Genomic DNA, 27,807 nt, shown 5'->3' on the forward strand with positions numbered 1-27,807 from the left:
ACGCCAAAAAATCACTGGCAAAGTCCGTGAAATTCTGCCCAGATTCAGCGCTAGGACGATGCTCTCGAACGCCTATTTTACATCCTATCAGCTCTATGAAGCGCATATTAGCCTACGTTGTTAAAAATACTGTTAAATTTTGTTGGGCACTGACCTAAAACACTTGAGTTTGCTGACAAAGCGAAAATAACAATTATTGCGGAGCACTATTTCTCGAACTCTTGGCCTCTTTAAAGCTCGTTAAAGGGAACATGGCCGCTGAGACAGAGTCGTGAACAGCATCTGACAATGTCTGGCCACACAGGATCTTATAGCACGCACGAAGAATGATCATGGATCTAGAACGGCAAGGGAAAAAACAAAGAGTCTGAGACGAAAATAAACAGCCTCGCCGCGGCCCTCTGGTGAGGCTAGTCTTCGTTCCGTAGCACCTTTGCAATATGACTCTACGTCCCAAAAACACCTCACACAATGACGACAAGAGAATGAGTGACAGCCTCGATGAGATACACAGAGTAAGCAACGAGACTGGCAGAGGCAAGACCTGTGATAACGATAACAATCGATACGTACGTAGACCTGGCCTCGAATGATGAACGCCTTGACGATGCAGAACGCCATCAGGTGCAGGAGTAGGGTGCGGACGCATGCTATCACACAAGTATAGTGCACATGGGACTTCGAATTCCGATAACTGGACCTCGATGGGACAAATTCGAGCCAGTAACCAGGCCAAGAGAAGAATGTCGTGCAACATATGCTTTCGACACCGGTACCTTCCGCGGATGTAAGATAGTAATTTCCGCGTTGTGTCTGCAAGGGACAAATGCGCTGCTGATCTTTGTTTACGAGGATCTTTTACAAGAGGCTGATCCACGTAGTCATATGGTATCTGATCCTAGAGGCTTGAAATGCGGCTTTCTCGTCGAGCATATTCTCCTTTGGACGCCTGAGTCTAGACTCGACTATTGAAAGCCTCACCACCGCTCTACTGCCGATACAGGGGTAAGGGGTGGAGACAAATGATCACTAGACAAGACTGGCAACTTCAATGAGGAGTTTCAAGGCCTCTGAGCTGCACCGGTAAGCCAGTACTACGTACAGCAAGGATGCTTTAATCGGCCCTTTTCACACCGTTCGGACTCTGGAATCCTGATATGCCAATCAGCTTCGATATCGCATCAAGCATAAGGTGAGTGATTTTGGTTGGGCCTTTGTAGGTTCTCTTGTGGACTTTTGATGCATTTCCGTATTCTAACATCAAATGCTGTGTCCATTTGCAGAATGCTGTCTTTCAGTATGTGCTTTACAAGGCCCCCACATCTATTGTAAGAGCTAGGAGTTGACTCCGAGATTATTACAGGCAGGTGCCATTCACGCAAGCTCACCATGCTTCGGTCCCAACTTCCATGGATACTAGGGTCTTTCAATAGTGACTGCTCCACAAATCTCATGAATGTGTACCAGAGACACGGAGGCGGGTCCTTTCGTTTCGATATCATGATAGCTTTCGACATGCCTACGTCTCTGACTTTAAATATCAGAATTCTCCCGTGTAGTAGATCTTATAGTACCAATTGATTGGACACATCCAACGCAATCATAAGCAGCTATTCTTGTGATTTCGCAGCTCTGGTCAGGTAACAATCGACACCGAGAAATGTTAGGACGTCAATCCCGAAGCCTGTAACGATAGAGGGACCATGCAAGGACTCGATCCGGAAAACGAATACCGGGTCGCACCACGCAGCCCCTGTCGAATGGATGCGCAATATAACAGTCGGGCCGTTTCTAGATGAAAGGAGCTATACGGTAAGTAGAGAAGGCCTAGGATGTGTGAATGGTAACATGTTAAGGAGAGGGGGAAGAGGCTATCAATAGTCTACAACAGCAGCCACGAGGTTTTACAGTCGGTCATTGGAGCGGCTGTATATTTCCCATCAAGACAATGCTGTCGGATCGACAGCGGAAAGGTGATTGTGATTATCGAAATGCTGCGACAAACTTAGCGGTGTAGACTGTGTTGCGTGGTATGCCCTTCTGGAATATTGAACTTCAATGCTTTACATCATTATTGTAATAATTCTACAGCTGAATATGCTTATTAGATCAAATCATCGCTATTGTCTTCCAAGCCCAACCGTGACCTGACTTCCAGTGTCATTTGCTACCTATATGCAACACATGCAGTCTAATAGCACACGATAAGAAACATAATCCACCATCCGATTGCGCCATAAATGCGTTTAGATAACAGTGGTCTCGAGCCAGTATGTGGCGAGATCGGGTATATGCGAAAGCGAATCCTCATGCTCTACCTCGTTTAAAATCAATTTTACAGCATTTCGAACGTCATGGCGAACAGAAGAATTGTTCCTGCCAAGAAAGGGTTATTGGTAGATCTGTGATCAGCACCGTTGGCCGTAGGTGCTGGTGCTACCCAGTCTGGAGGTGGCCACGAGCTGGTAGCACCACCTGTTATCGACTCAGTGGGCAAGTCCGAGGACAATGCTGTTGAGGTAGCAGTAGTAAATGAACTTGGCACTATCGTATAGGAAGTCGACCACAAGGTTGACTGCACCGTGGAATGTACGCTTTCTCCTCGAGAAGACGTCACGGTAGGTTCGGAAACAGACAGAGGATCACTCGAAGTAGACGATGGATCAAGCCTCGAGGTGATAAATTCTGTGGTGAATGTAGCAGAAGTTGGTGCTATTCCAGGAATCACAGCGGTGCTAGGCCAGTCGCATGGCCAACAGGTAGCCACATCGCTACTTCGAATGGTTTTAAGCGCAGGTAAAAGCGCTGATAGCGCGTTTGGGGTTGACAAGGGAGGAATTGGAAGAGGTTGTGTGGGATCTCCGAGATCCTTCTGTACAGCAGAGATGACAAGTATCTCTGTGTTATGTGGAGTGGCCACTATCGGATAGGACAGGGTTGGTGTGGTTGCTGTGATCGTCAGTGGATGAGCAATTGAAACTCTAATCAGAACGAACCATTAGCGAAGTATGGTGATACATTTACACCATGTACAATCTTTACAAGTGCACCTACTGCGAGCCATATATATGTTCGCGCAGAAATGAGCATGGTGTATTATCAGGAGCAGGCTGTCCCGGAGTGTTAGGACTTTTAGCGATGGATTTGTCGGGGACAGTGATGGCTGAAAATATCCGTATATGATGATAGGAAAGTCGGAAAATAGTGGAAATGAAGTTTTTACCAGAGCATATTCATTTGTAACAGTCTTTTACCGTTTACTGACCGCGGTGGCTGGGTAAAGCGGTGGCTGGCTAGCCTCACCGAGTGGCAGGCAAACAGCGTTATAGATCATCTCTGATTTTAGCTTCTCAAATACCATAGCATGAGAATCTTCTGAGTCCATCGCAGATATGATCTGAATTGATGTTTTACTTGGATGTAGGCTATTCATGCGATCATAAGTACAAATGTCCACACAAAAGCGTCCGTGCGCAAACTAGCCACACGTGACATACTAGCGCGCACGTGACTCTTTCCTAGGAACAAACAAGTTTCAAGAGAATGACGAAAGGAACCACACTATGTTTATCTCAGGTATACAACCCTCACCTACGGAACGTCTTGAGTGGTAGTGAATCTGTCACCTTTGTTTACACTGAAGTGTTCCTCTAGAAAGACTGTACGATGAACAACTGCGAATACATCCTACTTAGTATTGCCTGCATGCCTTGCAGGTTGCTCCCGCATAACACAAAAATCCCTGTCGGTACTCAGCGCGCAACTTGGGCGTGCACCAAATAAAAGTCAAGCTGCTTGCTGTTGAGGAATAACGCTATAACCGATTGCTCACAGAGACTCGCGCTGGTATTGGGGGACCCCATTTTCAGCTTCGTACAAATAAGGCTTCTGGTCCTCTACCGAATCTGTTCTTCATCGCCCGAAGCGTTCTCGACTTGGTATCGGGGTACTAATAATCATATCGGCTGGAGCAATCCTCTTATCATCCACTCGAGGTCATTTTGGTACTTATTAAACTCCTGAAGAACGGAGCTGACCAATGCCGCATTTCCTGGAGTCTGGTCAAGGTTTGGTATGATGTTTCAGGCAGCTGACGGAAACATATGATTGAACCAGTCTTTGGTTCTGATGCAAGCCAGCCTATTGTACCCACCCGAGTCGCGAAACGACACGACCGCGCGCGAGTCATAATTCAGTGGAGTGAGCCTCTGCCTGGCGAGGTGATAGGGTGTGACCAGGAGATGGTTGCGCGGTTGCAAGGGAACCTTCGACATCTCTGCGAGGGCATGTAATTCGGACCGAAAACAATGTCGTCATTAGACATCCATATCCAGTTGGAGGCTCAGGGTCCTCGTCGACGAAGTATATCTTCAATTGCAGCAACCACCAGAGAGCCACTGTATGGCAGGCAAGCGTATGGCGAATCCGCGTTCGTAGAGGGAAATATAGCAAATGAGTCACAATCATCTATACCAGGGCCTATTCGTCTCTTGCAGGCATAAAATACGACTTCAACACACATATTCGTGTGTCTTTGTATTCATTCCATTCCGAGGGCCACTGCACTTGACAGTACCCCCGAGGGCTAGAATTGCACCGTAAACCCTGTCCTTGCTTGACATGTCGTCACATATACTTGACAGCTCCTCCCTCATAAAGACGACCACGTCTACTGTCACGTTGTGTTCCATTTCCCAACAATCGGACCCTTCAGCCATACATTCTGTCTCGATAGGCAGTACTACGCTATCAAATACGCACTCAAGCAATGACAGATCACTTCATATCCACCTTCAAATCGCACGAGGTTTATACGTACACCTTTGGCGATGATCGGGCCAGGCCGATACAGTGCACGGAGGGCCTCAGTCCCAGCTCAAGAAATACGACCGTGCAAGATACCAACACAGCCGACAGTAACTTGTGCACTTCCTATGGCAGCGTGGATACGGGCGCCTCACAGAGTCTGTTTAGCAATCTTCAAGGGAACATCGCGCAAACAGGACTGGGAATCAAGACGTCTATCAATGAGGTGTTCATGCCACTCACATCTTTAAGCATGCTCCACGGCGACACTTACCTGTTCAATCATGCGCCGAAGAACGGACAAACAGGCCATATATACTCCCAACCAAATATCGGACCCCCATCGGAGCTTAAAAATTACGCAAGCCCTACCTCGGAGCATCAGTCCGTCAAATCAGACAGAGTTGAAGACTTGGACTCTGCTCATGGACGCGAAAGCGCAGCTCTAGGTCACAGTAGCACTTGGTCTACCTCGCCAGAATCCCAACACAAGCACAAGCCTGTGGCATACACAAGGAGAAAGAAACCCCTGCAAACGGAGGGGAAGAAACCTGATACGCTTGAGAAGCAACGGAGCCGGAATCGGTTGGCAGCAGAAAGATGCCGCAAGAGACAAGTGAGCAGAATACAAATCTTGGTGGACAAGGTGGAGCAGCTTGAAGACCGTAGAGAGACACTATGCGCTGCAGTTGGCTCTCTTAGTTCTCAAGTCCTTGGACTGAAGGAGGAACTTTTGCGTCATAACGACTGCGGTTGCGAGAAGATCCAGAGCTACCTCCAGTCTAGAGTGGATCAGCTATTGGAGCATCCACCACATCGCAGGTCGGTTCCTTGACATATCTCCACAGACGACTATCAATGGCGGTGGAAGCTCATCAAGATGGTCAAACACGTCGCAGTGCAGAAGGAGGGAGCAGAACAGACCATAATCGGGATGATCCTCCTGAGCCTAGACACGCGACCACAATTCGGCAATACAAGCCTAGGGACCCTCCAGTCGACGCTTCGGGCTATTGTGTATTGTCTGATAACAGCATACACTAAGAAGACACGCATGGGATTGTGCGACCTCATTCGTGTCTCCTCGTTACCCCAGTAGGATTATCACTGGTGGCCAATACTCCGAAGACCTTTGGGAAGAAATACTCGCAAGCCATGCGGGAAGATACGCATGGTGAAACAAGACTTCGATCATCGCCCCCGCTGGGAGTCAGCAAGGGGGTACAGGCACCCATGCATACCAGAGGACTTTTCTCTCTTATACTGTTTGGCGTTGTAGCTTTCGCTCGTCCAGATGCCCATATATTAGAATATCATACTATGTACGCTGTTAGTCGCCAATTTCTCAGTTACAACTTACGTAGGGCTATTCACTTCGCAGCGCGCCAATATATCTTATCAATCAAGGTTCAACAGTCAATCATTGGCAATGACCAGGATGTTCTTCTTTTCACAAGCCAGTCAAGGACGTTAAATGACTTATGGTGCAGCATAGATGAAGTTCAACAACTCAGATAGATCAACATATTCTCTTTCCTCCATCCCTCTCTTTTTCTCTCTCTCTCTGCTTGTTCCTATGCTTGTTGCGCCTTCCCGACAGTCTTACTTTGCCATCAATTGGCGCTGGAAACTGGAGCTGTCTCCGAAGTCACACGATGAAAGTGTGCAGAATGTTGTGCTGCCGGAATCCTCGTCATGTGCGCTTGCTGTCCAGGCCGACTATCTGTACACGAAGCCTTGCAGGGACTCAAAATCTCCCAGCTCCGGCTAACACGAGCAAGACAATTAGCTATTTGTCTCCTAATCCCTACCTACTTCATTGCTCTTAGTGTCCTTATCCTACAAGCATTGAAACAAAGGCAAATACAGCGGGTCCAACAAGCCTCATCTCTGTCCCCACTCAGCACGCAGTTACGAATAACGGTGCTGGGATCACACCACGACCATTACACACTTTTCTCGCTCCGGACATTGATTCCTTGCTAATGGTCTCTAACTGGACACGCACCCCTGTTGCACTTCAATCTGCTGGTCCTTGAAGGTTTGCAGGCTGATCGCCGTGTTCACGCTTCTTCGTTAGGCATGTGCATCGACGAAGCACTAGGATCGTCCAGTTCTTAACTACAAGACCTTCTTATACTTAAGCGCCCATTTTACTCGAAAGCAAGACTGACTCAATTTTCAACATTTGTGTGTCAATCGCGGCGCAACTGAATCAGACTGAACGTGTGTCCCATTCAACAACAGTACCGCCGGCTCATCTTCACTTCCACGCGTTGATAGATAAATGTCTGAACAGAATAGGACCAAATTGGGAGCAAAACGCGAGCTTGCTGGGCGTATACAGACGTGTGACATATGCAGACTTCGTCACCAGAAATGCAATGGTGCGAAGCCTTGTTATCATTGTGAGGCCCGCAAACTCGAATGCAAGTACACCAACATCCCAACTTCAAAGAACAAAGGTCGCAAAGCCCCCAAAGCCTCAACAACTAGTGAGACTGCCGCAGATCGGGATAGTAGGAGGAATGACTTGGTCATCCAGACGATTATACAGGAAGAGATTGTTAGTATTCCTAGGTCTGCACGGATGGCTGAGGGAGTGACTGATATTACAGGCTTCTCTACCAATGTCGCAATCACAAAGTCAAGAGCTTGTCGAGCGTCTTACTAGAAGAATCTCCAGACGAGCTGCGCCGGTACAAATAAGTCCTCAATCCGATATGACACGCCCTGTTGTCGTCTCAGCTAGGCCGCAGCATCTAGTTAATGTCCTTGCTCAGCATTTAGCTCACAGGACCAGACAAATGCCACAAAAAGTACTCAAAGAGCTCATAATAGGCGTATATTCGGGACCTCCTCTCCGTTTACCTACAGCTCTACATCACGACGCACCAAACGAAGCGATGCATACGAAGGAACGGGCGACAAGTTGGATTCAGTCTCTACTACACGGACCAAATAATCTCATCGGCCTTCTGGACGCTCGCGAGAGTTTAGAGCTTCTGGACAGATTCTATTCGGCGGACAGCATAACACCAGTAGAAGAATGTATTTTGACATATCAGCTGGCTCTTGGGGCACGCTTGGCGGATGATACGCCTGAATGGGTGCATTATTCTCTATACGACCGAGCGAGGGCACAGTTGGAGAGGTGTATAGATTCCGAAGAAGATGATACGTGGGTCATACAAGCTATGCTCTTAAGCTGCATGTACCTCATGAATGCGCGTCCAAAGATTGGCAGAATACTTATAGGCAAGCTCAATGTGCGATTTGCTGCCTCAAGCTTGAGTTAACATGCAGTACAGGCACGGCAATACGAATCGCACAGCAACATCAAATTGATTTAGCTTTTCCAGACTCCTCGATACAAGATAAACGAGAATACGATCGGTTGAGGATGATCTGGCGTAGCATCTATTACCTCGATATGTATGTGCACTCAGCCATGACTGGGCACGCCGTCTAATTGCTCTCAGCTGGAACTCCATTCTGATAGGGTGCTTGCCTCAGCTCAGCGCGACGACAACTCAAGATCCTTTCCTTCGAGTAAGTCTCAGACAAATTTATGAATAGAAGATGTCAATCTGATTGAACGACCTGCGCAGGACATGGAAAATGATACAGTGGTACCAAATCAAAGCCTCGCCCACAACACTGCCATGCTTGCAGTCATAACAGGCAAGGCTCTAAGCGATATCTATACAGTCAATAAGATGGAGCCAAAAATGTTCGAGAAACATGTACAGTCTCTAAAGAACTGGGCAAAAAGCTTGCCGATAGACATGCAAGTCATAGGCAATAGGGAGACTCATGGTCCTCAGTTGCTCGCGACCGTATCTTCGGTATGTTCCATCTACGAATCGCATGCTTGCCATCTGACGATCACTCAGGGATATGCAGAGTTGCTGTATTACGCGTCAAACATGTTCATAACCTTACCCCCGCTCCAATACTCCCTTTCCGGCACGCATGACCTGCCTATGGGTCTGCATTTCGCTGCATTGACATGGTACGAAGCAAGCAGTCATATCTTCTCTAGCATATTTATAATGACTTTTCCCCTAGTACAGAATCGGCGATGCGAATAGGTAAGGTTACCAAGGCCTTGCTATCGCAAGGAGTCTTCACCAAGAGATCAGATATGCCAATGTATGCACCCACCAGAACCGAGGATATACCTTTACAATCAATCTACTAACACACAAGTAGGGTACTGAACTTCGTTGCGGCTATTGTTCTGCTCCTAGGCTTGAATATCAAAGATTCTGGATCGAAGTTTGACTTGGATGTGACAACACCAGAATCGAAAAAACCTGGAATGGTGGAAGGACTTAAGACGTGTATCGCGAATCTCGAAGAGGGCGCGAGCCAGGATGAACACGTCAAGAGCCTATATCAGATTGCACAGGCATTGAGAGACCTGATGGAAATGGCCGGCAGTCCTGGTGAGGGCTCATCGGGAGAAACTTCACCGCTCGGGCTTTCAACACACATGTTTTCCTTACAGCAACAGCAAGTCCCACCACGGTCAAGGGACCACTCATCCAGCGGTTCGCATTCGCACCCGTCCTTCACACCTCAAGGCATGTATATGCCAGACACTTCACAAGCCTTGAACAACACGCCGACCGTCGGAGCGCTCGGGCAACCGTCACACCTCCAGTGGCCAGCAAATTCGCCATATAGTCCACACGTGGGGCCTGAATCGATATCAGGGCTTACACCACTGCATTCGGGCGGCATACTGAGCAATCCCTATACACCAGTGACGTATATGACGGATTTCCAAGACGAGGAACCAGGTGGATACGTGGATGGACGGTTTGCGCATCAAGTGCCCTACGCTACCAGTTCAGGCGACATGAAATCACCGCTCGATGAGCGGAGAGCGTCCCAATACTCGAACGAATATTACTGATGAGTCCGTCATGCGCCGTAACGAATCTTCTTGTTACATTACACTTCATCATCATAGCTAGTACATCATTCTTTTCGGGGACGCATATCATGCAGCATGGAATGGCATTAACAAATAGCACTTTTCAACTTTTGTCAATCGCCGACACGCCTGCTCTTCCCAGGCCAGGTCAGGGCCTCCCAGATCATTCCGCGTGTAACCCAAGCCTTTCTCGGATCGGTCCGACGCATGTAACCCGATGTGGCACCATGATAATCCCATGATCCGCTGTCCTAGCAAAAAAAGCACTGAGGTCTTGTTTTCGGGCTCTTAAGACCTCGAGCCCCACCAAGTACGCTCTAGTACATCGCAGAGTCTTGGTGTTTGGCATTGTGCTGGGCGACCGCGGAGGTAGACCTCCGTTTCCACAGAGAAGCGGTGCCAGGAGCATGGGATCGGGCCCGGGTTCGCTGGCAGTCGCGAGATGGAAAAGCGTGGTGGTACCGTGTTCTTGGTGTTTACGAACTTATCCCTGCTCTTGACCAGACTTGTCATTGTACAATGCAACTTGATACAAGACAGCAAACAAAATGCCGTGTTACGAATTAGCCCTTTGTGGCATCGTGACCTTTTGACAATCTGGTACTCTGTCTCGGCTAACCTCGTCTCGAGCATCGTGGATCTTTGACATATTGCTTGATCGCTGTGCTGCCCAATATAATCACGAAGCCTTGGCGATCGGAGTATTCGCATGACATCACAGCTCGTCTGGAAATACGCTATCTTCGTATAATTACCACAGAACGAAAAGTGGAAGGTCTAAAACGAAATACAACAGAGATTCAGTCATAGAGATGCTGAAAACAAAAATTGAAATAGCTCAAAGTGGTTTCGATCCACTGTCCTCCGGGTTATGAGCCCGGCGCGCTTCCGCTGCGCCATTGAGCTGCAACTTCTTCATTTATCGGGGAACGTTGTTTATCTGAAGCGGGATTTCATGTTCTGACTCATATATGGGGCTGACCCACTAAAATGTCACCAAAAATTTTCAACTGAGGGCCTTCATTATTATGATAGTCGGCTCATTGGGTATCACTGACCGTTTAATATCTAAATTAATGTGACACTTTGTCACCCCTGTGCGTTCAGCCAGGGAATTGCTTCGCCCAATCTTATATGGTCCTGTGTCGCTAGCTGTGCCACAGCTCGAGACGTTCCCTACATGATTCGATGCTTTTGGTAGCTCTCGTAGGTCAACGAAGAGCCAGGTCAGGCTTTGATTGACGTATTGTTGAGTACAACACCTGAATCCGATCTCAGCTAGAAGAGCATAGAAGGTCTAAGAGACCTACCTTTGTGAGCTCGGAGGAAGTTCGAGAGTGACTATCCTTATTGCTTAAATGTCTCATCTGAAATCAACTACCTTCCAGCCCATGGTACCTCCCCTCTGCCGAAGCCACTGAGTGTAAGTCCTCCTTTGCTTTCATTCACCGGCCTCTTAGCAACCTTTCCTTGGCTTCGCACGCCTTCAACCACTTTGTCAAGCCCAGTCTCTACGACCACACCCCCAACTATCATCTCACCCAGCGTGGCATGGAGCGTCTCGAAATTGAAAATGAGATCCAGTTCGCAGACGTTCTCAAACAAGCGATCAAGAGCTTCCACGAAGACTTGTATGAAGTCAAGGAGGGCAAGAGGTGATTCGGTCGATGTGGATATGACGATAAAGTACAACGTGGCATAATGTCGATACGTAACGAGGGATGGTGTATCATTGTGTTGAGCGCCCGGCGTAGTTGATTTGCTGCTGTTGGCCAATAGGGGCGGAAGACCATAAGGCTGTCAATCTAGCTGCTGGAACTTGGTAGAAGGGCTCACATACGGGAGAAAGTTACATGACGAATTTGGACGATTGGCTACAAGCGTAAATATTTCTGATATCAAGCGCTGCTGGACGCTTGTTTCCTTGGCGTTGTCAGTATAGTTCTACCAGATACTGTCAGAGGTCCTGGGGTGTGAAACCAACCAGTTGTGTATAGAATTTGGTCAGACGAGGCTGGCCCGAGTTGTTAAAGACCAGCACGGCGTTGATCATCGCGATGCTCTGTTATGCGCATCCAAGCTGGACGATGAGATTGATGTTTAATTAACTTGGTGGGAGGGGTACCTAGCTTGTGCCCCAAGCTCCTTCTTACTTACATCACTTGCTCAAGTCGCGTTGCAGGTTGATATTCTCTATCGCAGCACAAGACATCACAGTCCATTCTAATAATTGAAGAGAACTTACTGAAGGACTTACATCTAAACTTCAATCGCCATGACCTTCACCGCCACTTCGCTCCCAAGAGCATCAAGGCTACTACTCCGACGAACCCGAAGCATTAAGCTCTCAGAGCTTCCTCCCAAAGCGTCAACACGAACTGTCGCACCTGCTTATACACAGCATGTCTCTTCGAATATCAGCGTACAGATTGTGTCAGCCACACGTCCCTTTCACACGTTTCGCGCCCGGCAAGGGCTCATGCCCGATGCCGAGAACCCTGCACCGAAAGAGAGCGAGCCTATGGAACATGCCACGCAGCCAACAAACCTTACAACGGATGATTATCACAAACATGCCGATGCCTACTTGAACGAGCTTGTCGAGAAGCTTGAAGAATCCCAAGAGACTAGCTCGGAAATTGACGTGGAGTATTCAGTAAGGAAGACCTATTGAATACGGTGATAAGATTCGCTCGCTAATCATCATTTTGCTTAGGCCGGCGTCCTCACTGTCGAAATAGTGGGTAGAGGCTCCTATGTACTCAACAAGCAACCACCGAACAAACAGATTTGGCTCAGTTCGCCGATCTCTGGGCCCAAACGATTCGATTGGGTTACGCTGGGCGAATCTATGGAGCACAAGGAAGGTTCTGGGACAGGAGACTGGGTATGTTTGAGAGACGGCAGCAGTCTTACGGACATCATTCAGAAGGAACTTGGGGTCCAGGTAGGAGCTGCAGAAACCGTCTACGGAGAGCAGTGATCCATGTGTAACAAACTTTCCCAGGCGAGAGCATAGCGAGCATCGAATGTACTATACTGTTTCTCTGTAGAAAATGCTACAGAACTCTACATACGCGTGCCTATATGTCGAATTTGGTCCATTTCCCGGCTCGGTTCGAGTTCGAGCTCCTGGACCAGTACAGCTTTTCTGGTTAAGCTCGTAGTAGAGTAGATCCGGGCTTCTTTCACGCCGAGCTTTGTCGATTTTCATACTCTTTTCCAACCCTCACCGGGCGTCGTACATTCTTAGTTGGGCTGGGCTTGAGTAGCGCCCGGAAGTTTGAAGCACCATAGAGCGCCTCGGGATCCATGCCATGATATGACTGGATGTGGTGCGCAGTCGGGCTGGAAGAGGTGATATAATGTGCAGGTCGGAGCGACAGAACCTTTAAGACATCAGATCGGACGTGGACATGCCCGCGCTCTTACTACGAGCGTTCGCTCCTAAGGCACCATCCTTAGAGCGTATAGTCGTGCCTGATCCTCGAGGAAAGGCGAAATCATCATCTAGCTCTGCAGAACCATAGCAGCACTCAAACAGCGACAGCAACAGGTTTGACAATCTCCTCCTTGGGCGCCTCCTCTTCCGGATCCTCTCTCTCTTCCTTCGGCAGTGTATCCTTTTGGCAAAATACACGTTAGCTCTCCCAACGTTATAAGTGCCCTGACTCCCAGTCGATTATCACTCACCATGTCGTATATAACTTTAATCATGAGACTACAGCTCGGACAGACGCCCACATCTTCCCCTTCTCTCAGGTCGCCGATGGAGATCTCGAAGCGGTCGCCGCAGGGGCATGGGTAGTGGTAGATTTGCAGCGTTTCGTCGTATGTCATGTCTTCGATTTCGATCTCGTCGTAGAAGGAGTCGGCCATGGCTACGGTCCTGGATATCTTCGCGCACCGGGGAAGTGGCTGTGTCTGTTATGGGTGAGCGGAAAGTAAGTAAGGGAAATGGGATCTGGGATAAATTTTGGCAACGATGCGCGCCGGTGGCGGAAATAAGCCGGTGTTTGCGGGGAGGGGTTGAAAGCCTCAGGCATCACAGCATTGTATTATATGAAGTTTGAATCTCAACCGAATCTTTTTGACCACTATCGTCCTATATGTACAAAGTGCTCTTGCACAGAAACAAAATTGTACGAAATGCCTTAGTCATCGCCATCGGCATAACTAACAGCAGCCTTATTAGCCCTCACACTTCTCCGCTTTGGCGCAGTAGCTGTTCCTTTCCCCTTTGCTCGGCTGCTAGCTGGCTCGTCTTCAGCACTCAGGTCGCTTGGAGGCTCTGAGACAACGTCTTCCGCATCAGATGTGGACGGCGTTATGATTGCTTTAGTAACACTCTTCTTTGGCGCAGTTTTCTTTGTGGCAGCCTTGTTGGAAGTAGCAGACTTCTTCGACTTCACTGGTGTCTCCGTAGGAAGTTCCTCATCTTTCATTGAGGTTGAAGCTGCCATAGCTGTTGTTGTTGTTGCTCTACGCTTCTTAGCAGCCGGAGTCTCATCGGGCTCTTTCTTTTTCACTTCGCGCTTCTTGGGACGTAGCCACTCTTCCATACCTGGCGGCCAATAGACGCGACCTTCAGGACCGCCCATTCCTACTTCATGCTCGGGGATAGGGATGCGAGGTGCTGGTTCCTCTTCTTCAGCGTCGTCTACATCTTCCTCGGCAGTGCTATCCTTCTTTTTCCTCTTAGGCGTTTTCTTCTTCTTAGGAGCACGTACTGGCTTGTTGTCGTCGTTACGTACATGGGGAATGATATCATTGAACGTCTCGTAGCCAGGGAGCTTGAACGTGCGCATGAGCTCAAACACGGCTTGTTCCTTGTCTTTGGCCTCGATCATCAAGTCCATATCATGTGGGCAAGGGGGCATGGTCATCACCCTTGGCGAGTGCTTCCGTCTTTGCCTCTTCGTGATAGCTGCTGGTGTGGGCTCTGAGTAGTGCATTTTCTGTGTGATACCCTTGCGCTTCCATGTTTCTGTAATTGCCGGGTACAGATCAATAATGTCTTGGGTACCTTCCCGAAGCTTAGTTTCATCAAAGATGATGTTGTGATGATGGTAGTCTAGGACTAGCGGGATGTTCAACTCTTGACATACTGGAAGCAAGTCATGGACGGACCAAATAACGTCGTCGTTCTCCAATACCAAGCGATTTTTGACGCTTTGTGACAGCTTCGCATAGTTCTCGCGGAAGCGATCTAAGGTTGCAGCTTTGTCGCCAAACATACCACCCATGTGTAGTATTAGGACTGCGTCCTTGTCCTGTTGAGGTGGCAGGTTCAACAAAGTAAGAAGTTCATCATGAAATTCGAGATCCCGGAAGGAGCCATCAATAACAGACTTGCGTGGACTTCCCAGCTGTGTGAATTGTCCAGGATGCATGGTCACTCTGTGACCCAACTCAGCTATGACTTTACCGGCCTCTGCCAGAGTCTCGGACGCAAATGGTGCAAGCTTATATCCATACTCTTCATGAGAGGCGAAAGGGAACATTTCGGAACTCAAGCGCATGAATCTGATTCCGTAGCGGTCGTTCCATCGCACCATCTTGATGATGTCTCTAGCATTCGCAAGGCCGATGTCTTCAACATACTTCTGACCTCGCCTGAGGTCAGCAGGTAGATCTTTATTGGGCCGGTTTTTGGTAGCATGTTCAGGTTGCGTTGGATCAACTAGAGGGTGTCTGTGCTCCAAAATTGAGGCAATGCGGCAGGTACGAGAACAGAAGACTGGAGGATTTGAGTACCGTAGGTAGGTGTTCAAACAAGCCTGTGATCATTGATTAGGTGCATATTTGGGACCAAGACAAGGGACTTACGAATCCTAACCGACCTTTCCAAGGTAATGGCAATACAGAGCTATTCACAGGCGGAGGTCGTGTGAGAGCTTCCTGTAGCTCTTCCTCGTCTGCCTCCTCGAGCGCATCATCTTCTGGGTCGACGTTCGGCGTCGCAGGCTCTTTCTTTACGGCATTATTGATGTTCTGCGAAGAATGACTGTTCTTCGTGGGATCTATAACTGTTTTCTTGGGCTTAGATGCTTTCTTTGGCTTCTTAGCGACCGCTTCTTCAGTACTCTCGGCGAGTGACGACAGCTCGGACATAGGCGTCTCTTCGCGCTTCACTCGTTTAGGGGCAACATTGCGATTGACTTCGTTATCAGGAGAGGCACGAAGTGCGTTTGGTCCATCCACTATCTCTCTGTTCTCATCAGGATTGAACAGGGATTTGTTAGTGGCACTCCGCCGAGAAGATCGCCGCGAGAGCGTGGGTTCCGTCGTGTCATTTTTTGGAGGCGGTATTGGTGTTCGGGAGACGCGTGCTTGATTGACGCCGTTCGGCAGTGGTATCGCAGTAGTACTGCCAGCACCAACTTCGATGCCAGCTGCGGAAGAACGTTTTCGTTTTGCCATAATGATTGTTGTATGACGAGCTCGGAAACTTGCTCTAGTAAAAGACCGAAGCATAGAAATCTAAGAAGCAAAAGACACAAGCTGCGAGGAGAGTATATTGCTTGGAAATAGCGAACCGCACTGCATTAAGCCAATGACTTAAAAGGAGATTGGAGGTCTATGCTTGGGGAATATGACGAACTCGATCAAGCTACAAAACGGAAAGGTTGTATTATGGATGAGCACGCGGGTGAATCTTGCGGATCAAACAGATCTGTCGAGTAATGCTCATCGCTACGCCCACTAGAAACGCGTGACGTCAATGAATCTTCTTTTCGGGCTGGGCAGCGGGCGAGCAGCGCGTTCTGGCACCAGGTGGGCTAGAGACTGGTCAACCTTTCATACAACATCTGACAACAGGTTGCATATCATAGCTTGTAGTCTATAGTCGGGAGAACTACCCGAATGCCTCATCTGGACTTGGGAGTTGTAGAATTCCTTCACTGGAACTGGTCCAAAACCCAAACGAGTCAGAAGATCACGTTCCAGGTTCTGCGTCGGCCGTGTTCTGCTGAGTAATACAGAAGGTGCATTGAAATTACATCACCGCCCGAGGTGTTCACCCTCGACAATAGGATAGACCAAAACTCGTGCCTTCATTTCTGAACTCCGCTTGAGCGCATCAGGTCGATCTACATCCGAGCGTACGACTATGGCCTCCAGATCTGTTCCGCGACACGCTCTGCAATGTCTTTACAAGCGACCGTTGACTTCTGCAGCGGAGGCTCCGAAGCGCATATTATCGACTCAGGCTTCAGCACGATGTCTACATGCCTCCGCAAGAACGTCGCCTCTCGGACCCTCGCAATACCGGCCTTCAATTCCACAGAGACCTATCGCCAAAAACAGTCTACAGTCCCGACGAACGATATTCATACAGACTGAGACCACTCCGAATGAAGACGTAAGTTTGAATATAGAATGTTGCATCAAAGCTAACATCTTTAGGCTCTAAAATTCAATCCGAACACGCGGGTACTACCAGAGACAATCAGCTCAGGATTCCTTGAATACCTAAATCCTCGATCCACGCTTGCGCCTCCTCACCCTTCCCCACTCGCCGCAAAACTTATGGCAGTCGATGGCGTAACATCGGTATTCTTTGGTGTAGACTACATAACTGTTACAAAAGACAGCGCAACGCCATGGGCACACGTGAAACCAGAAGTGTTCAGTATTATCAATGAATTTGTTCTCTCTGGCCAGCCAATGGTTAAATCAGTCGAAGATAAAGCCGGAGAACAAGGACAAGAGTCTTCGGAACAAGATAGCCTCGCATACAATGAGAATGATAGCGAGACTGTTAGCATGATCAAGGAACTCTTGGATACTAGGATCAGGCCTGCGATCCAAGAAGATGGGGGCGATCTTGAATTCCGGGGCTTTGTTAACGGGCAGGTCTTGCTGAAGCTTGTAGGGGCTTGTCGCACGTGTGACTCAAGTACAGTCACGTTGAGAAATGGCATTGAAGGAATGCTGATGCACTACATTGACCAAGTGCAGGGCGTTCAGCAGGTTATGGACCAAGAGGAAGAAATCGCAATGCGGGAGTTTGCAAAGTTTGAAGAAAAACTGAAGGAGACAAAAGGCGCGGCAGCCATCGCAGCAAGTCCCCTGGATGCCGCCCCTTGAGCTTACTGAGGCGCTGGAGGTATGTCCGGACAGATGTCTGGTGACACGTCCTTGTATATTTCACTCTGATACATGTTCCGCCTGTAAAATAGCTTCGAAGCGATGTGCCTGGAAGAATGATTGTGTGTATACACTTTGAGCCAACTTTGTCTACTGTATAGGATATAAATACCACACTGGCATTCCATTAATTGCTATGGTTGACATGAGTCGAGAGCAGCAAACCCGCCTGAACGCCACCACCCCATAGCCATAGACGGGAGTATGTTGGTGCAAGGTACGCACGGCCTGAGATAGTGGTGAGTGGTCGATTTGCTGCGGCGCGGGCGGTGAGATCAGGCCATCAGGCGCCCAGATACGCCAACCGTGGGCGGCCACCATGCCTTTTTCGCAAAAACGAATCCAAATTCCCGAGGACCATGAGACATGACCGTCACCGCCGATCGTCTCGAGCTTCTTATAGGTAAGGTTATATCAATAGTTTACCAGTTCAAGGCAAAGCCAAAAAAAACCCATCTCCGAAGCTCCTATGGCTTTGACATTCTCTAGATAAAGGTCATAATGTCTTTAGCTTGCAAATTGACGCACTTTCAAGGTTGACGCCGCCGCCTGCAGCTGCCGTCCCATTTTTCTGTTGAGCCGATTGCTGATCAGCCCTTTCTGTCCCTCTGCGTTATCGTGAAGACAAAACCCACCCCTCCACTTACTCTCACTCTCCACTCTCCACTCCGCCCCAGATCCTCTCTCTACTCGTCAATATCCTACTCAATCACTCGTCATTCACTCCTACGCCAACAACCCACCCTACCTAACGGCCTTGCATATCCTTTTACATTGCTTCCTGCATCCCATCACCATTGTCCAATTCCCAGCAAGTGGCACGTCATTTGCGTCATCGTCTCAATTGATCCCATCTAGAGAGCAGGTCTCACTAGTTTTTGAGCATCATGGTCCTTCTCGACGGCCAAGAGGTCATCACTGAGGAAGAAAAGCGGTTGAGAGCAGACACAGACCGCAAGCAGTACTGGAAGAAATGGGGCCCGTACACCGCCGAGAGGCAATGGGCTACCGGTATGTGAAGTCGCACCCTCCGCCTCTGTTCAATTGCTAATAAAGCTCAAGTTCGGGAGGATTACTCGTGCGTTAATTGATTCTTCCGAGGAAAGAGAGAGACTCTGCTAATCTGCAGCATCCAGTCACGATGGAGATGCCTGGAGTCGTACGTTGAGAACCGTCAATGGGCACCTTCGTTGAAGCTAACTAGCCCTATAGACTTTACTCATGACATGGCGCGCTCGAGGGCGTTCAGGTGGGGTGAGGACGGTATCGCCGGTATCTCCGATACGCATGGATTTCAGCACATTGCATTTGCGTTCTGGAATGAAAAAGAGTAGGTCGCCGCATGTTTGGCTGTCGCAGCATCTGTCTGACTTGAACTAGTGACTTCTTGAAAGAACGCCTCTTCGGCTTGTCCAATCCCCAGGGTAATCATGGAGAATCAATCAAAGAAGCTCACTTCCACCTTGACAATGTCCCTACCGTGAGTCGCACTCTCCTGGGATAGTCAATTGGCGCTGACCAAAATAACAGCACTCATACATGAAATTCCTGTACAAATATCCCCAGCGCAAGTTTCCCTACGAAGACATTATCAAAACCAATGCCGCAAGGACGCGCGAAGAAGATGAATACAACCTCATAGACACCGGCGTATTCGACGATGATCGATACTGGGACATTTTCATCGAAACAGCAAAGGAGGCGGATAATCCTGAGGAGATTCTGTGTCGTGTCACGGCCTACAACAGGGGTCCTGAGCCGGCGCCTCTCCACATCGTCCCGCACGTTTGGTTCCGAAACACGTGGGCATGGGGACACGAGAAACCAGACCAGAAACCGTGGATTCGCCAAGTAGGCCCCATTACGGCTCAGTCAAAACACCACAAGCTCGGTGAGCGGTTCTGGCAGCTTTCGCCCTCCCCGGGTATCGGGGCCAGTGGTGTGGATGTGGAGCCAAAGCTCCTATTCACGGACAACGATACCAATTTCAAGGGTCTTTATGGTGGAACAAACAAGACACCTTACGTCAAAGATGCATTCCATCGTTATATCGTGGACGAGGAGACCAACGCTGTGAACCCGAAGTGTACTGGAACCAAGGCCGCAGCATGGTATGCTTTTGATGAAGGGGACGGCGTACCGCCCGGAGAATGTGCTGTCGTACGTTTTAGGTTATCAAAGGATTACGAAGGTTACTTGGACGAAGAGCTATTCGATGACATCATGGAACAGCGAAGAGAGGAGGCCGACGAGTTCTACACGCGTCTCAGCCCTATGCCGATGAGCGACGACATTCGGAATGTCCAGCGTCAAGCCTTGTCAGGTATGCTCTGGTGTAAGCAGCACTATCACTTCATCTGGGATCAATGGGCGAATGGTGATCCTAACATGCCACCGCCGCCTCCTGAACGGAAATCCGTTCGGAACGCACAATGGAAACACATGCATCTAGACGATATTCTGTCCATGCCAGACTCATGGGAGTATCCCTTCTTTGCCGCGTGGGACAGTGCTTTTCATTGCATACCACTGGCCATGATCGATCCTGACTTCGCCAAGAAGCAGCTAGACATATTCACAAGAGAATGGTACATGCATCCCAACGGACAATTACCAGCCTACGAATGGAACTTTGGAGACGTCAATCCTCCGGTGCACGCATGGGCTACGTTCAGAACCTTCAAGATTGAGCGCAAGATGTATGGCCGCGAGGACTTAGATTTCCTCGAGCGCGTATTCCACAAGCTACTGCTAAATTTTACATGGTGGGTCAATCGCAAGGACCTCCACGGTCATAACGTTTTCGAGGGCGGCTTTCTAGGTATGGACAATATCGGTCTTTTCAATCGATCTGATCCTCTACCTACGGGTGGTACACTGGAACAGGCCGATGGTACTGCTTGGATGGCTTTCTTCTGCCTGAGCATGCTCAACATCAGCTTCGAGCTAGCCAAGCACCGCCGAATCTATGAAGACACAGCCTCAAAATTCTTTGAACACTATATGCTCATTGCCGAGGCTATGAAGTTCAGAGTCGGAGGGGAGTCCAAGAGTCTTTGGAACGAAGAAGATGGGTTCTACTACGATGTCATCTCGTGGGGAGGGCCCTGGTCTCATCAAATGCCAGTGAAATCGATGGTAGGCCTCCTGCCGCTCATCGCTACGATAACTCTCGAGCCAGAGGTCATCAACAAGCTGCCTTCATTTAAGAAGCGCATGAACTGGTTTATCGAGAATAAGAACGACCTTGCTGAGCGTAATATTGCCAGTATGACGAAACGTGGCAAAGGCGACAGAATGCTTCTCTCACTCGTGAACGAGGACAGGCTTCGCAAGATTCTGAATTACATGCTGGACGAAAACCACTTCTTGTCCGAGCACGGCATCCGATCGCTCTCAAAGTACCACAAGGATCACCCTTACTCGATGGAGGTCAACGGACAGAAGTATCAGGTCAGCTATGTACCTGGAGATTCCGACAGCGGTCTCTTTGGAGGTAACAGTAACTGGCGAGGTCCGATCTGGTGTGCGACCAATTTCCTCTTGATTGAATCACTCCAGCGATTCTACATGTTCTATGGCGACAATTTCAAGGTCGAATGCCCCACAGGATCTGGAGACGAGATGCATCTCGGACATGTTGCGGAAGAGCTTCAACACCGTCTGCAACATCTCTTTGCTCGAAATGATGAAGGGACACGGGCAGTCAACAATGGAAATCAAATGCTTGACTTTGATCCTAACTGGAAAGACTACATATGGTTCTATGAGTTCTTTGATGGAGACTCTGGACGTGGACTGGGCGCATCTCATCAGACTGGATGGACGGGTTTAGTTGCGAAGATGATCCACGATACTGGGTAAGATGATGCGGAGTAGAGTGATCTGGGACCTAGTACTGACAAGAAGACTAGTGTGACTTGCCGACTGCCACAGACACCAAGAACCCCAAGCGCTGCCGCATCGCACTACTTTGATGACGTTTTCAGTCGCAAACGCCCTGGTAAACCTACGCTTCGCCGCTCGTCGACGACTAGATCGATTGGAGTACGAAGTGATTGGGACGAGAATGACGATGACGAGATGGGCTCACCTATCAGCACTCGATCATTCAACCGCAAGAACTCGATTGGAGTTCTCGATGACGAAGCGCTGAGGAGGAAGGCAGAAGTTGATGAGCACATTGCCAATTATGTGTCGGATCAATTGGAGCGACTGAAGCATGGTTCGACGGCAGACAATGACGAGGACGAGTTTGAAGCAAAGTACGATGGTGTAGACGAAGGTCAGAGGAATGGGGTGAATGGCAAGTAGAGTGTGGAGTGAGCGACTGCGCTCATATGCCGACACACGCCCCTCAGCAAAGTTATGCGAAACCTCCCTATAGAAGCGACATGGATAGATACTGTTCATAGAAGTAGATGCTAGAGACCTGAGAAGCTGAAGACTATAAGAATAACACTACGTCATACTCCCACATCGAAATAAAGTTTAAAGACCAAGACCAAGGAGCACGTTAGCTGTATCGGAAGTCATGTAAATTTTGAGATTTTCGGGAATTATGTAGTTGCTGCCCAGACAGTGACGTTGCGGGCGCTTAGTCATTGTTTACCTGGACCGTGACTAGCGCAAACAAACGGAGCGATCTGGTAACCCCATGCCGGGCGTATGATATGATTGAAGCGACGTCCAACCTGCGCCAGGTGGATATTGAAGTTGCACGCAAATCGCCATTGCATACCTATCAGTTGAGCTGTTTTTGAGACATAGCTCGTCCTTTACGTGGTACGCATTCCAGGCGTGCATTCTTGCGAGCTTGCCCAATGTTACGTTGCCCAGCTAATGAGAGCGGAATGCAGAGTAGCCAGACATTTCCGAAGAAGGCTATAAAACGACGCGACTCGAAGACTTGCTTCAAGATGGCGGCTTTCATAACTACCATGTTTGTCCTCCCACCTTCCTCGAACCTTTCTCTTCCCGGTCAACTTGAGCCTCTTTCGTCCATCCCACCATCGATGCTAGCGGGTGTTGCAGCTTGGCCACATGAGAATAGTGGTCGGGAGGCCTCGCATGGATATAAGCGTACAATAGGCGAGCCTGAAAGCTTCTGTCGGAGCTCTTTTCCGCAGTCATGTTCTAGTGACTGGGAAGGCGGATCGACCCTCGACGGCGTGATGGAGCTTCATGATCGGTTGAAAAGCATGATGATAGATACGGAGCATGCTCTTGAGCTTTTTGAAACTGAATTGGTAGAACAACTGAGCTTACGATGTGGTCAACGCAGAAATTCCCGAACGCGAGCGCCGTTCAAGCCGAACAAGAGCGGACGAGGCACGAGCTCATGGCAGCTAAAACAATTCGCTGAAGCGACGTTGGGCAGTGGCAGTCTCAGAAAAGCGGTAAAACTGCCAGAAGGAGAAGACTTCAATGAATGGTTAGCTGTCAATGGTACTATATCTGACCATTTTGGAGTCGGGAGTCATGCTAAGCAAAGATGCAGTCGTGGATTTCTACAATCAGATCAATCTCTTGTACGGATCTATTACCGAGTTTTGCTCGCCGCAAAGCTGCCCTGAGATGAAGGCGACGGACGAGTAGGCATTGCTGTCATGCCATGATTAATTGAGTGCTAAGGGGTGTGTAGATTCGAGTATCTCTGGCAAGACAACGAGAACTTCAAGCGACCGACAAAGATGACGGCACCAGAGTATGTGGAGCACCTCATGGCATGGATCCAGAGTAATATCGACAACGAACAAATGTTTCCAAGCAGAATCGGTGAGTGTTTGTCCAACTGGGCGCGCGATGCATAGGCTGATGTAGAGCAGGTGTCGCTTTTCCGAAGGCATTCCCTTCATTGCTCCGGCAAATATTCAAGAGGCTGTATCGGGTTTATGCGCACATCTATTGCCATCACTATCCAGTGGTGGTCCAACTTGGGCTGGAGCCTCATCTGAACACGTCCTTCAAGCACTACGTCCTCTTCATCGACGAGCACAATCTGTCGAGTGGAAGTAAAGACTACTGGGGCCCGCTCGGAGACCTTGTAGAGAGCATGCTGAAGAGCGACTAAAGAATCGGTGTGGCTGAGATGGCATGTACGACAGCTTGACAAGAGCATGGATGGTTAGGCGTTTCTCCAGGAGCATTAGTGGATGGGCAGGGGGTGGGGCAAACACACGACTGATGAGCTACGGCTGGCAGCAGCAGCAGGGGTCACGACGGCGTGGTAAATTAATGTACATTATTCGTGGGTATTATTACTGCAAATCATTATAAGCGACTTTGTTTCAGGGGCATGAGAGATTGGGGGACACATTCATGTGTATCTATGCTCGAGTCAGGCACGAAGAAACCAAGCAGAGAGAGAGAAAGTAGAGGTAATCGGTGATGATCCTTCGTTATCATATCATGTCTGGGAAGGGCGGCTCGTAGTTGCAGCGGCGAGTTGTATCAGCATGCGGCGTTGGCGTTGCGTGTCTCTTGGGTAGTATAGGTAGATATGGGGGTTTGGGATGTTGATGTTATTATTGATGATGATGATGGAGTTTGATTGATTGCGGCACGGGTGAGGTCAGGTATTACTAGGTAATTATAGGTAGGGTGACAGTCCTGTTAGGGTAATTGGTGCAAGTGCAAGCTTGAAGGGTAAGGAACAGCAGGGGCAGCGTATAATCAGTCATGAGATGCGCAGATGGGACGTGGAGGTACTGACACTAAGTATGTCTGACAGTTTGACAGGCGGGTCAGCCGGGGAAATAGGTGGGTCAAGTGTGAGGAAAGGGTGGGGAGGGGCCGTCGCTAGAGTCGCCCCCAAGATCCGCCCAAGACCCCCCTAAGAGCCCCCCCAAGATACTCCCAAGACGCCCCCAAGATGCCCCAAAAATTGCTGCATCCTTCCCCCAAAAAGACACAAACGGCGCCCCATTGCCCCCCCTAAGCAGACCCCCCCCCTCCTTTCTAGCACTCGCTGCCGTCAAACTAATTACCGGCACTAGTAGGTAACCTCAGCACTAAAACGGATAAGTCAGCAACATTTTTACTCTATCCCCCTTCTAGCAGGAGGTACAACAGTAAAGAACAGCCACACACAATTCACTCACTACGGCTGTCTGACCTCTCTTGTTGACTCTCTCTGCCCTCTCCGCCTCTCTTGTCTTTCTGTCTCTGCCTCTCTGCATTCAACACAATCAATCACTCGCTATTAGCCTTATCTACCCCCGGCCTGGACCCTGCCTGCACACCCAATCCTAGTCATGCTTCCGAACCGCGTCTGCGTCTCCCTCGCCGTCTTGGACTACTCCCCCGCCCAATATCTATTTCATCCCTCCCGTCCACGCGACTGGTCTTCTCAATTTCCATTTCTCCTCTCCTTTAACATCTCTCCTTGAAAGTCGCCATTTCGGTCGCGTCGCCGTCGCCATGTCCGAATACATTGGCCATAACAAGGACCACCATGTCGACGAGACCAAGCTCTCACACGACCACTCGCCCCACCCCCATAGCTCCGATCTCGAGAATGGCGACGTCAAGTCTGCTCCGCTGGCCCGCAGCCTCAAGGGACGACACATGCAAATGATTGCCATTGGTATGCCATACGCCTCGACAAAGTTCCGCTGAGCACAAAACATCCTAACTTTTTGGTCTCCATAGGCGGTGCTATTGGCGCTGGTCTCTTCGTTGGTTCGGGAAGTGCTCTACATTCCGGTGGGCCAGCAAGCTTGGTATGCTCCACACCCATTGCTTGTCCTGTCTTGTCATGTCTTGTCTCAGGCTAATCATGATTCCGCCTTCTTCTAGCTCCTTGGCTACATCATCACTGGAATAATGCTTCTGTTGACAGTCCAGGCCCTTGGGGAGATGGCCGTCCTCTATCCTGTCAACGGCGCTTTCTTCAACTACATTGTCCGTTTCGTGGATCCGTCGTGGGGCTTTGCCGTCGGCTGGGATTACGCCCTCAACTGGGTAATACGACATGACCCCTGTCTCACCCGTTACTGTGCCCATTTGCTAATTACACATCCTACAGCTTATCATCCTACCGTTTGAAATCACCGCTGCCGGTCTCACAATAAAGTACTGGGGTGAATACAACATCGGCATCTGGATCGCCGTCTTTTTGGCGATCCTTACGGCCGTCCAGTTTTTTGGTGTGCGCGGATACGGCGAGGGTATGTAAAGATTCCTACTCGCAATTCATCCACCCCAGCCCCTGCTTACACGCCTGCAGTCGAATTTGTCCTGGCCATTATCAAGATTGCTGCTTGCGCTGGCTTCATCATCCTTGGCATTATCATAAATTGCGGTGGCGTCCCGGGTGACAACCGCGGTTACATTGGTGCACGGTACTGGCATGACGGTCGTGCCTTCCAAAACAGTTTCAAGGGCTTCTGCTCCGTCTTCGTCACTGCCGCTTTTGCCTTTTCCGGAACCGAATTGACCGGTCTCGCCGCTGCCGAAGCTGCGAACCCGCGCAAGTCTCTCCCAAAGGCTTGTCGCCAGGTGTTTTGGCGCATTGCCTTCTTCTACGTACTCAACATCTTCATCCTCGGCCTGATTGTCGACTCGAACTCGGACTACCTCCTCAACTCGTCTGGTGCTGGCAACACACAGTTCTCCCCCTTCATTGTCGCCATCAAGGACGCTGGCATCAAGGTCCTGCCATCCATCTTCAACGCCGTCATCACCATTGCCGTCATCAGTGTGGCCAACTCTGCCACGTATGGCTCCACCCGCACCATCCAGGCCCTCGCCGTCAAGGGCATGGCGCCCAAGCAGCTTGCCTATGTCGACAAGAAGGGACGCCCGGTTCCCGTCATTATCCTTCAGCTCATCTTCGGTCTCCTCGCTTTCGTGAACGAAGCTCCCGAAGTCGGCAACCAATTCTTCAACTGGCTCCTCGCCCTAGCCGGCTTGTCCAACTTCTTCATATGGGGCTCCATCTGCCTCGCACACATCCGCTTCCGCATGGCTTGGACCTACCAAGGCCGCACCCTGTCAGAGATTCCCTACAAGGCCTATTTTGGCATTCCCGGCTCCGCCGTCGGCCTCTTCCTCAACTTCATGTGCCTCGTCTTTCAATTCTACGTCGCCCTGTTCCCGATCGGCGGCGATCCTCCGGACGCCGAGGCCTTCTTTGGTGCCTATCTTGCCGCTCCCATCACCCTCGCCCTCTTCGTCGGCTGGAAGGCCTACACCGTCTTCACGAATAATCTGTACCATCGCCAGCAGACCTGGCGGCCGTACGTCTTGCTTTCAGAAATGAATCTTCACGAGGGCATGCGTGATATTGCGCTCGACACCGACGACCATGTTGTCGAAAAGGGCCATCGCACTATCGGTCAGAAGATTCTCGGCGCGCCAAAGTCTCTTCTCCGCGCCTTTTTCTGAGAGCGCAGCGAATGAAACGGACACATGGCCCTCCCTTTTCAAGGCATCCTTTTCGGACAATTTTTTTTTGGTATTTGGCAATAGTTCTATTAAGTTGCTTGAAGACGCGTTGTATACCACGTGGGTTTTGCTTAGTGGCGTTCAAATGTATGTTAAGAGATTCCTCCCTGCCCTCCCCCGTCGCCCGGCGCCGGTCTCGGAAACTAGATATATGCATGAACCAGACACTACACAACTGCTGCAATACAACTTTGTCGTCTCAGGGAGAATCTGTTTGTTATTCGTGCTAATAGACTGATTATACGATACTGCACTACAGTAGTCTACACATAGACAACAACGACAAAGTCTACAACAATGGAGCGAGATTGAGGGGGCCAATTGAATCTATTTCTAGGGGCTCTCCAATTCCCGACAATTTTTATTTTTATTTTTATTTTTATTTTTATTTTTATTTTTATTTTTATTTTTATTTTTATTTTTATTTTTATTTTTATTTTTATTTTTATTTT

The 27,807-nt window shown here is 49.3% G+C and overlaps 11 protein-coding genes and 1 non-coding gene across 12 annotated transcripts; 7 read left to right on the plus strand and 5 right to left on the minus strand.

The window, feature by feature from the left end:
- Positions 1-2,088: 2,088 nt before the first annotated feature.
- Positions 2,089-3,331, minus strand: EJ05DRAFT_542321 (uncharacterized protein). Its single transcript, XM_033749718.1, has 2 exons — positions 2,997-3,331; positions 2,089-2,949 (listed from the first exon to the last, which is right to left on the minus strand). Exons 1-2 carry the CDS (start codon positions 3,088-3,090, stop codon positions 2,336-2,338), a joined length of 708 nt encoding a protein of 235 aa, XP_033595302.1. The 5' UTR covers positions 3,091-3,331; the 3' UTR covers positions 2,089-2,335.
- A 1,953-nt stretch (positions 3,332-5,284) lies between these two features.
- EJ05DRAFT_432483 (uncharacterized protein) lies at positions 5,285-5,629 on the plus strand (the record flags this gene model as incomplete). Its single annotated transcript, XM_033741565.1, has 1 exon — positions 5,285-5,629. A coding segment is annotated over one exon (345 nt), but the record flags the coding sequence as incomplete, so codon positions are not given.
- A 1,362-nt stretch (positions 5,630-6,991) lies between these two features.
- EJ05DRAFT_235191 (uncharacterized protein) lies at positions 6,992-9,069 on the plus strand. The gene is made up of 8 exons (XM_033740002.1): positions 6,992-7,271; positions 7,425-8,064; positions 8,118-8,241; positions 8,289-8,358; positions 8,418-8,654; positions 8,703-8,821; positions 8,883-8,961; positions 9,022-9,069. Coding segments are annotated over exons 1-7 (1,272 nt in total). The 5' UTR covers positions 6,992-7,190; the 3' UTR covers positions 8,884-8,961; positions 9,022-9,069.
- A 1,516-nt stretch (positions 9,070-10,585) lies between these two features.
- On the minus strand, positions 10,586-10,657 carry EJ05DRAFT_t80. Its single transcript has one exon. It is a non-coding gene; the product is annotated as a tRNA-Met (tRNA).
- On the minus strand, positions 10,656-11,908 carry EJ05DRAFT_458627 (Adaptor protein complex sigma subunit). The gene is made up of 4 exons (XM_033742559.1): positions 11,736-11,908; positions 11,592-11,674; positions 11,062-11,540; positions 10,656-11,013 (listed from the first exon to the last, which is right to left on the minus strand). Exons 1-3 carry the CDS (start codon positions 11,802-11,804, stop codon positions 11,129-11,131), a joined length of 564 nt encoding a protein of 187 aa, XP_033595305.1. The 5' UTR covers positions 11,805-11,908; the 3' UTR covers positions 10,656-11,013; positions 11,062-11,128.
- Positions 11,909-12,230: 322 nt separating this feature from the next.
- On the plus strand, positions 12,231-12,734 carry EJ05DRAFT_445923 (Frataxin; the record flags this gene model as incomplete). The annotated part of the gene is made up of 2 exons (XM_033742203.1): positions 12,231-12,407; positions 12,468-12,734. The coding sequence occupies 2 exons, from the start codon at positions 12,231-12,233 to the stop codon at positions 12,732-12,734; spliced, it is 444 nt and encodes a 147-aa protein (XP_033595306.1).
- A 553-nt stretch (positions 12,735-13,287) lies between these two features.
- EJ05DRAFT_505594 (zf-CSL-domain-containing protein) lies at positions 13,288-13,630 on the minus strand (the record flags this gene model as incomplete). Its single annotated transcript, XM_033747718.1, has 2 exons — positions 13,288-13,374; positions 13,445-13,630. 2 exons carry the CDS (start codon positions 13,628-13,630, stop codon positions 13,288-13,290), a joined length of 273 nt encoding a protein of 90 aa, XP_033595307.1.
- A 275-nt stretch (positions 13,631-13,905) lies between these two features.
- EJ05DRAFT_445979 (UV-endonuclease UvdE) lies at positions 13,906-16,174 on the minus strand (the record flags this gene model as incomplete). Its single annotated transcript, XM_033742209.1, has 2 exons — positions 13,906-15,531; positions 15,581-16,174. The coding sequence occupies 2 exons, from the start codon at positions 16,172-16,174 to the stop codon at positions 13,906-13,908; spliced, it is 2,220 nt and encodes a 739-aa protein (XP_033595308.1).
- Positions 16,175-16,765: 591 nt separating this feature from the next.
- EJ05DRAFT_542327 (HIRA-interacting protein 5) lies at positions 16,766-18,034 on the plus strand. Its single transcript, XM_033749719.1, has 2 exons — positions 16,766-17,117; positions 17,162-18,034. The coding sequence occupies exons 1-2, from the start codon at positions 16,866-16,868 to the stop codon at positions 17,843-17,845; spliced, it is 936 nt and encodes a 311-aa protein (XP_033595309.1). The 5' UTR covers positions 16,766-16,865; the 3' UTR covers positions 17,846-18,034.
- A 651-nt stretch (positions 18,035-18,685) lies between these two features.
- On the plus strand, positions 18,686-22,390 carry EJ05DRAFT_480877 (Six-hairpin glycosidase). The gene is made up of 7 exons (XM_033744955.1): positions 18,686-18,916; positions 18,968-18,983; positions 19,042-19,064; positions 19,118-19,235; positions 19,286-19,385; positions 19,436-21,765; positions 21,820-22,390. The coding sequence occupies exons 1-7, from the start codon at positions 18,793-18,795 to the stop codon at positions 22,217-22,219; spliced, it is 3,111 nt and encodes a 1,036-aa protein (XP_033595310.1). The 5' UTR covers positions 18,686-18,792; the 3' UTR covers positions 22,220-22,390.
- A 264-nt stretch (positions 22,391-22,654) lies between these two features.
- EJ05DRAFT_480878 (uncharacterized protein) lies at positions 22,655-24,366 on the plus strand. Its single transcript, XM_033744956.1, has 5 exons — positions 22,655-22,690; positions 22,765-23,353; positions 23,406-23,499; positions 23,550-23,683; positions 23,734-24,366. The coding sequence occupies exons 2-5, from the start codon at positions 22,825-22,827 to the stop codon at positions 23,976-23,978; spliced, it is 1,002 nt and encodes a 333-aa protein (XP_033595311.1). The 5' UTR covers positions 22,655-22,690; positions 22,765-22,824; the 3' UTR covers positions 23,979-24,366.
- A 655-nt stretch (positions 24,367-25,021) lies between these two features.
- On the plus strand, positions 25,022-27,562 carry EJ05DRAFT_480880 (AAT family amino acid transporter). The gene is made up of 5 exons (XM_033744957.1): positions 25,022-25,493; positions 25,559-25,629; positions 25,706-25,870; positions 25,935-26,076; positions 26,136-27,562. Exons 1-5 carry the CDS (start codon positions 25,328-25,330, stop codon positions 27,293-27,295), a joined length of 1,704 nt encoding a protein of 567 aa, XP_033595312.1. The 5' UTR covers positions 25,022-25,327; the 3' UTR covers positions 27,296-27,562.
- The last annotated feature ends 245 nt before the right edge of the window (positions 27,563-27,807 follow it).

Source organism: Pseudovirgaria hyperparasitica, assembly GCF_010093815.1.
Source record: "Pseudovirgaria hyperparasitica strain CBS 121739 unplaced genomic scaffold EJ05scaffold_27, whole genome shotgun sequence".
Taxonomy (NCBI): Eukaryota; Fungi; Ascomycota; class Dothideomycetes; order Acrospermales; family Acrospermaceae; genus Pseudovirgaria; species Pseudovirgaria hyperparasitica.

What these genes read in the sequence shown, in the direction of transcription:
- EJ05DRAFT_542321 (XM_033749718.1), bottom strand. Translation starts at nt 3,090, where the DNA reads ATGCTCATTTCTGCGCGAACATATATATGGCTCGCAGTAGGTGCACTT. An exon ending in ATCACCATACTTCGCTAATG is followed by an intron (nt 2,950 to 2,996) that starts GTTCGTTCTGAT and finishes TGACGATCACAG; the next exon opens with CAACCACACCAACCCTGTCC.
- EJ05DRAFT_235191 (XM_033740002.1), top strand. Translation starts at nt 7,191, where the DNA reads ATGGTGCGAAGCCTTGTTATCATTGTGAGGCCCGCAAACTCGAATGCA. An exon ending in AGCATCTATTACCTCGATAT is followed by an intron (nt 8,242 to 8,288) that starts GTATGTGCACTC and finishes AATTGCTCTCAG; the next exon opens with CTGGAACTCCATTCTGATAG. An exon ending in CTCAAGATCCTTTCCTTCGA is followed by an intron (nt 8,359 to 8,417) that starts GTAAGTCTCAGA and finishes CGACCTGCGCAG; the next exon opens with GACATGGAAAATGATACAGT.
- EJ05DRAFT_458627 (XM_033742559.1), bottom strand. Translation starts at nt 11,804, where the DNA reads ATGATCAACGCCGTGCTGGTCTTTAACAACTCGGGCCAGCCTCGTCTG. An exon ending in CCAAATTCTATACACAACTG is followed by an intron (nt 11,675 to 11,735) that starts GTTGGTTTCACA and finishes GACAACGCCAAG; the next exon opens with GAAACAAGCGTCCAGCAGCG. An exon ending in TCGTCATGTAACTTTCTCCC is followed by an intron (nt 11,541 to 11,591) that starts GTATGTGAGCCC and finishes ACAGCCTTATGG; the next exon opens with TCTTCCGCCCCTATTGGCCA.
- EJ05DRAFT_542327 (XM_033749719.1), top strand. Translation starts at nt 16,866, where the DNA reads ATGGCCTCCAGATCTGTTCCGCGACACGCTCTGCAATGTCTTTACAAG. An exon ending in AGACCACTCCGAATGAAGAC is followed by an intron (nt 17,118 to 17,161) that starts GTAAGTTTGAAT and finishes TAACATCTTTAG; the next exon opens with GCTCTAAAATTCAATCCGAA.
- EJ05DRAFT_480877 (XM_033744955.1), top strand. Translation starts at nt 18,793, where the DNA reads ATGGTCCTTCTCGACGGCCAAGAGGTCATCACTGAGGAAGAAAAGCGG. An exon ending in CGATGGAGATGCCTGGAGTC is followed by an intron (nt 19,065 to 19,117) that starts GTACGTTGAGAA and finishes CTAGCCCTATAG; the next exon opens with ACTTTACTCATGACATGGCG. An exon ending in ACCTTGACAATGTCCCTACC is followed by an intron (nt 19,386 to 19,435) that starts GTGAGTCGCACT and finishes CCAAAATAACAG; the next exon opens with CACTCATACATGAAATTCCT.
- EJ05DRAFT_480878 (XM_033744956.1), top strand. Translation starts at nt 22,825, where the DNA reads ATGGCGGCTTTCATAACTACCATGTTTGTCCTCCCACCTTCCTCGAAC. An exon ending in TGAATGGTTAGCTGTCAATG is followed by an intron (nt 23,354 to 23,405) that starts GTACTATATCTG and finishes GCAAAGATGCAG; the next exon opens with TCGTGGATTTCTACAATCAG. An exon ending in AATGTTTCCAAGCAGAATCG is followed by an intron (nt 23,684 to 23,733) that starts GTGAGTGTTTGT and finishes GATGTAGAGCAG; the next exon opens with GTGTCGCTTTTCCGAAGGCA.
- EJ05DRAFT_480880 (XM_033744957.1), top strand. Translation starts at nt 25,328, where the DNA reads ATGTCCGAATACATTGGCCATAACAAGGACCACCATGTCGACGAGACC. An exon ending in GGGATTACGCCCTCAACTGG is followed by an intron (nt 25,871 to 25,934) that starts GTAATACGACAT and finishes CACATCCTACAG; the next exon opens with CTTATCATCCTACCGTTTGA. An exon ending in TGTGCGCGGATACGGCGAGG is followed by an intron (nt 26,077 to 26,135) that starts GTATGTAAAGAT and finishes ACACGCCTGCAG; the next exon opens with TCGAATTTGTCCTGGCCATT.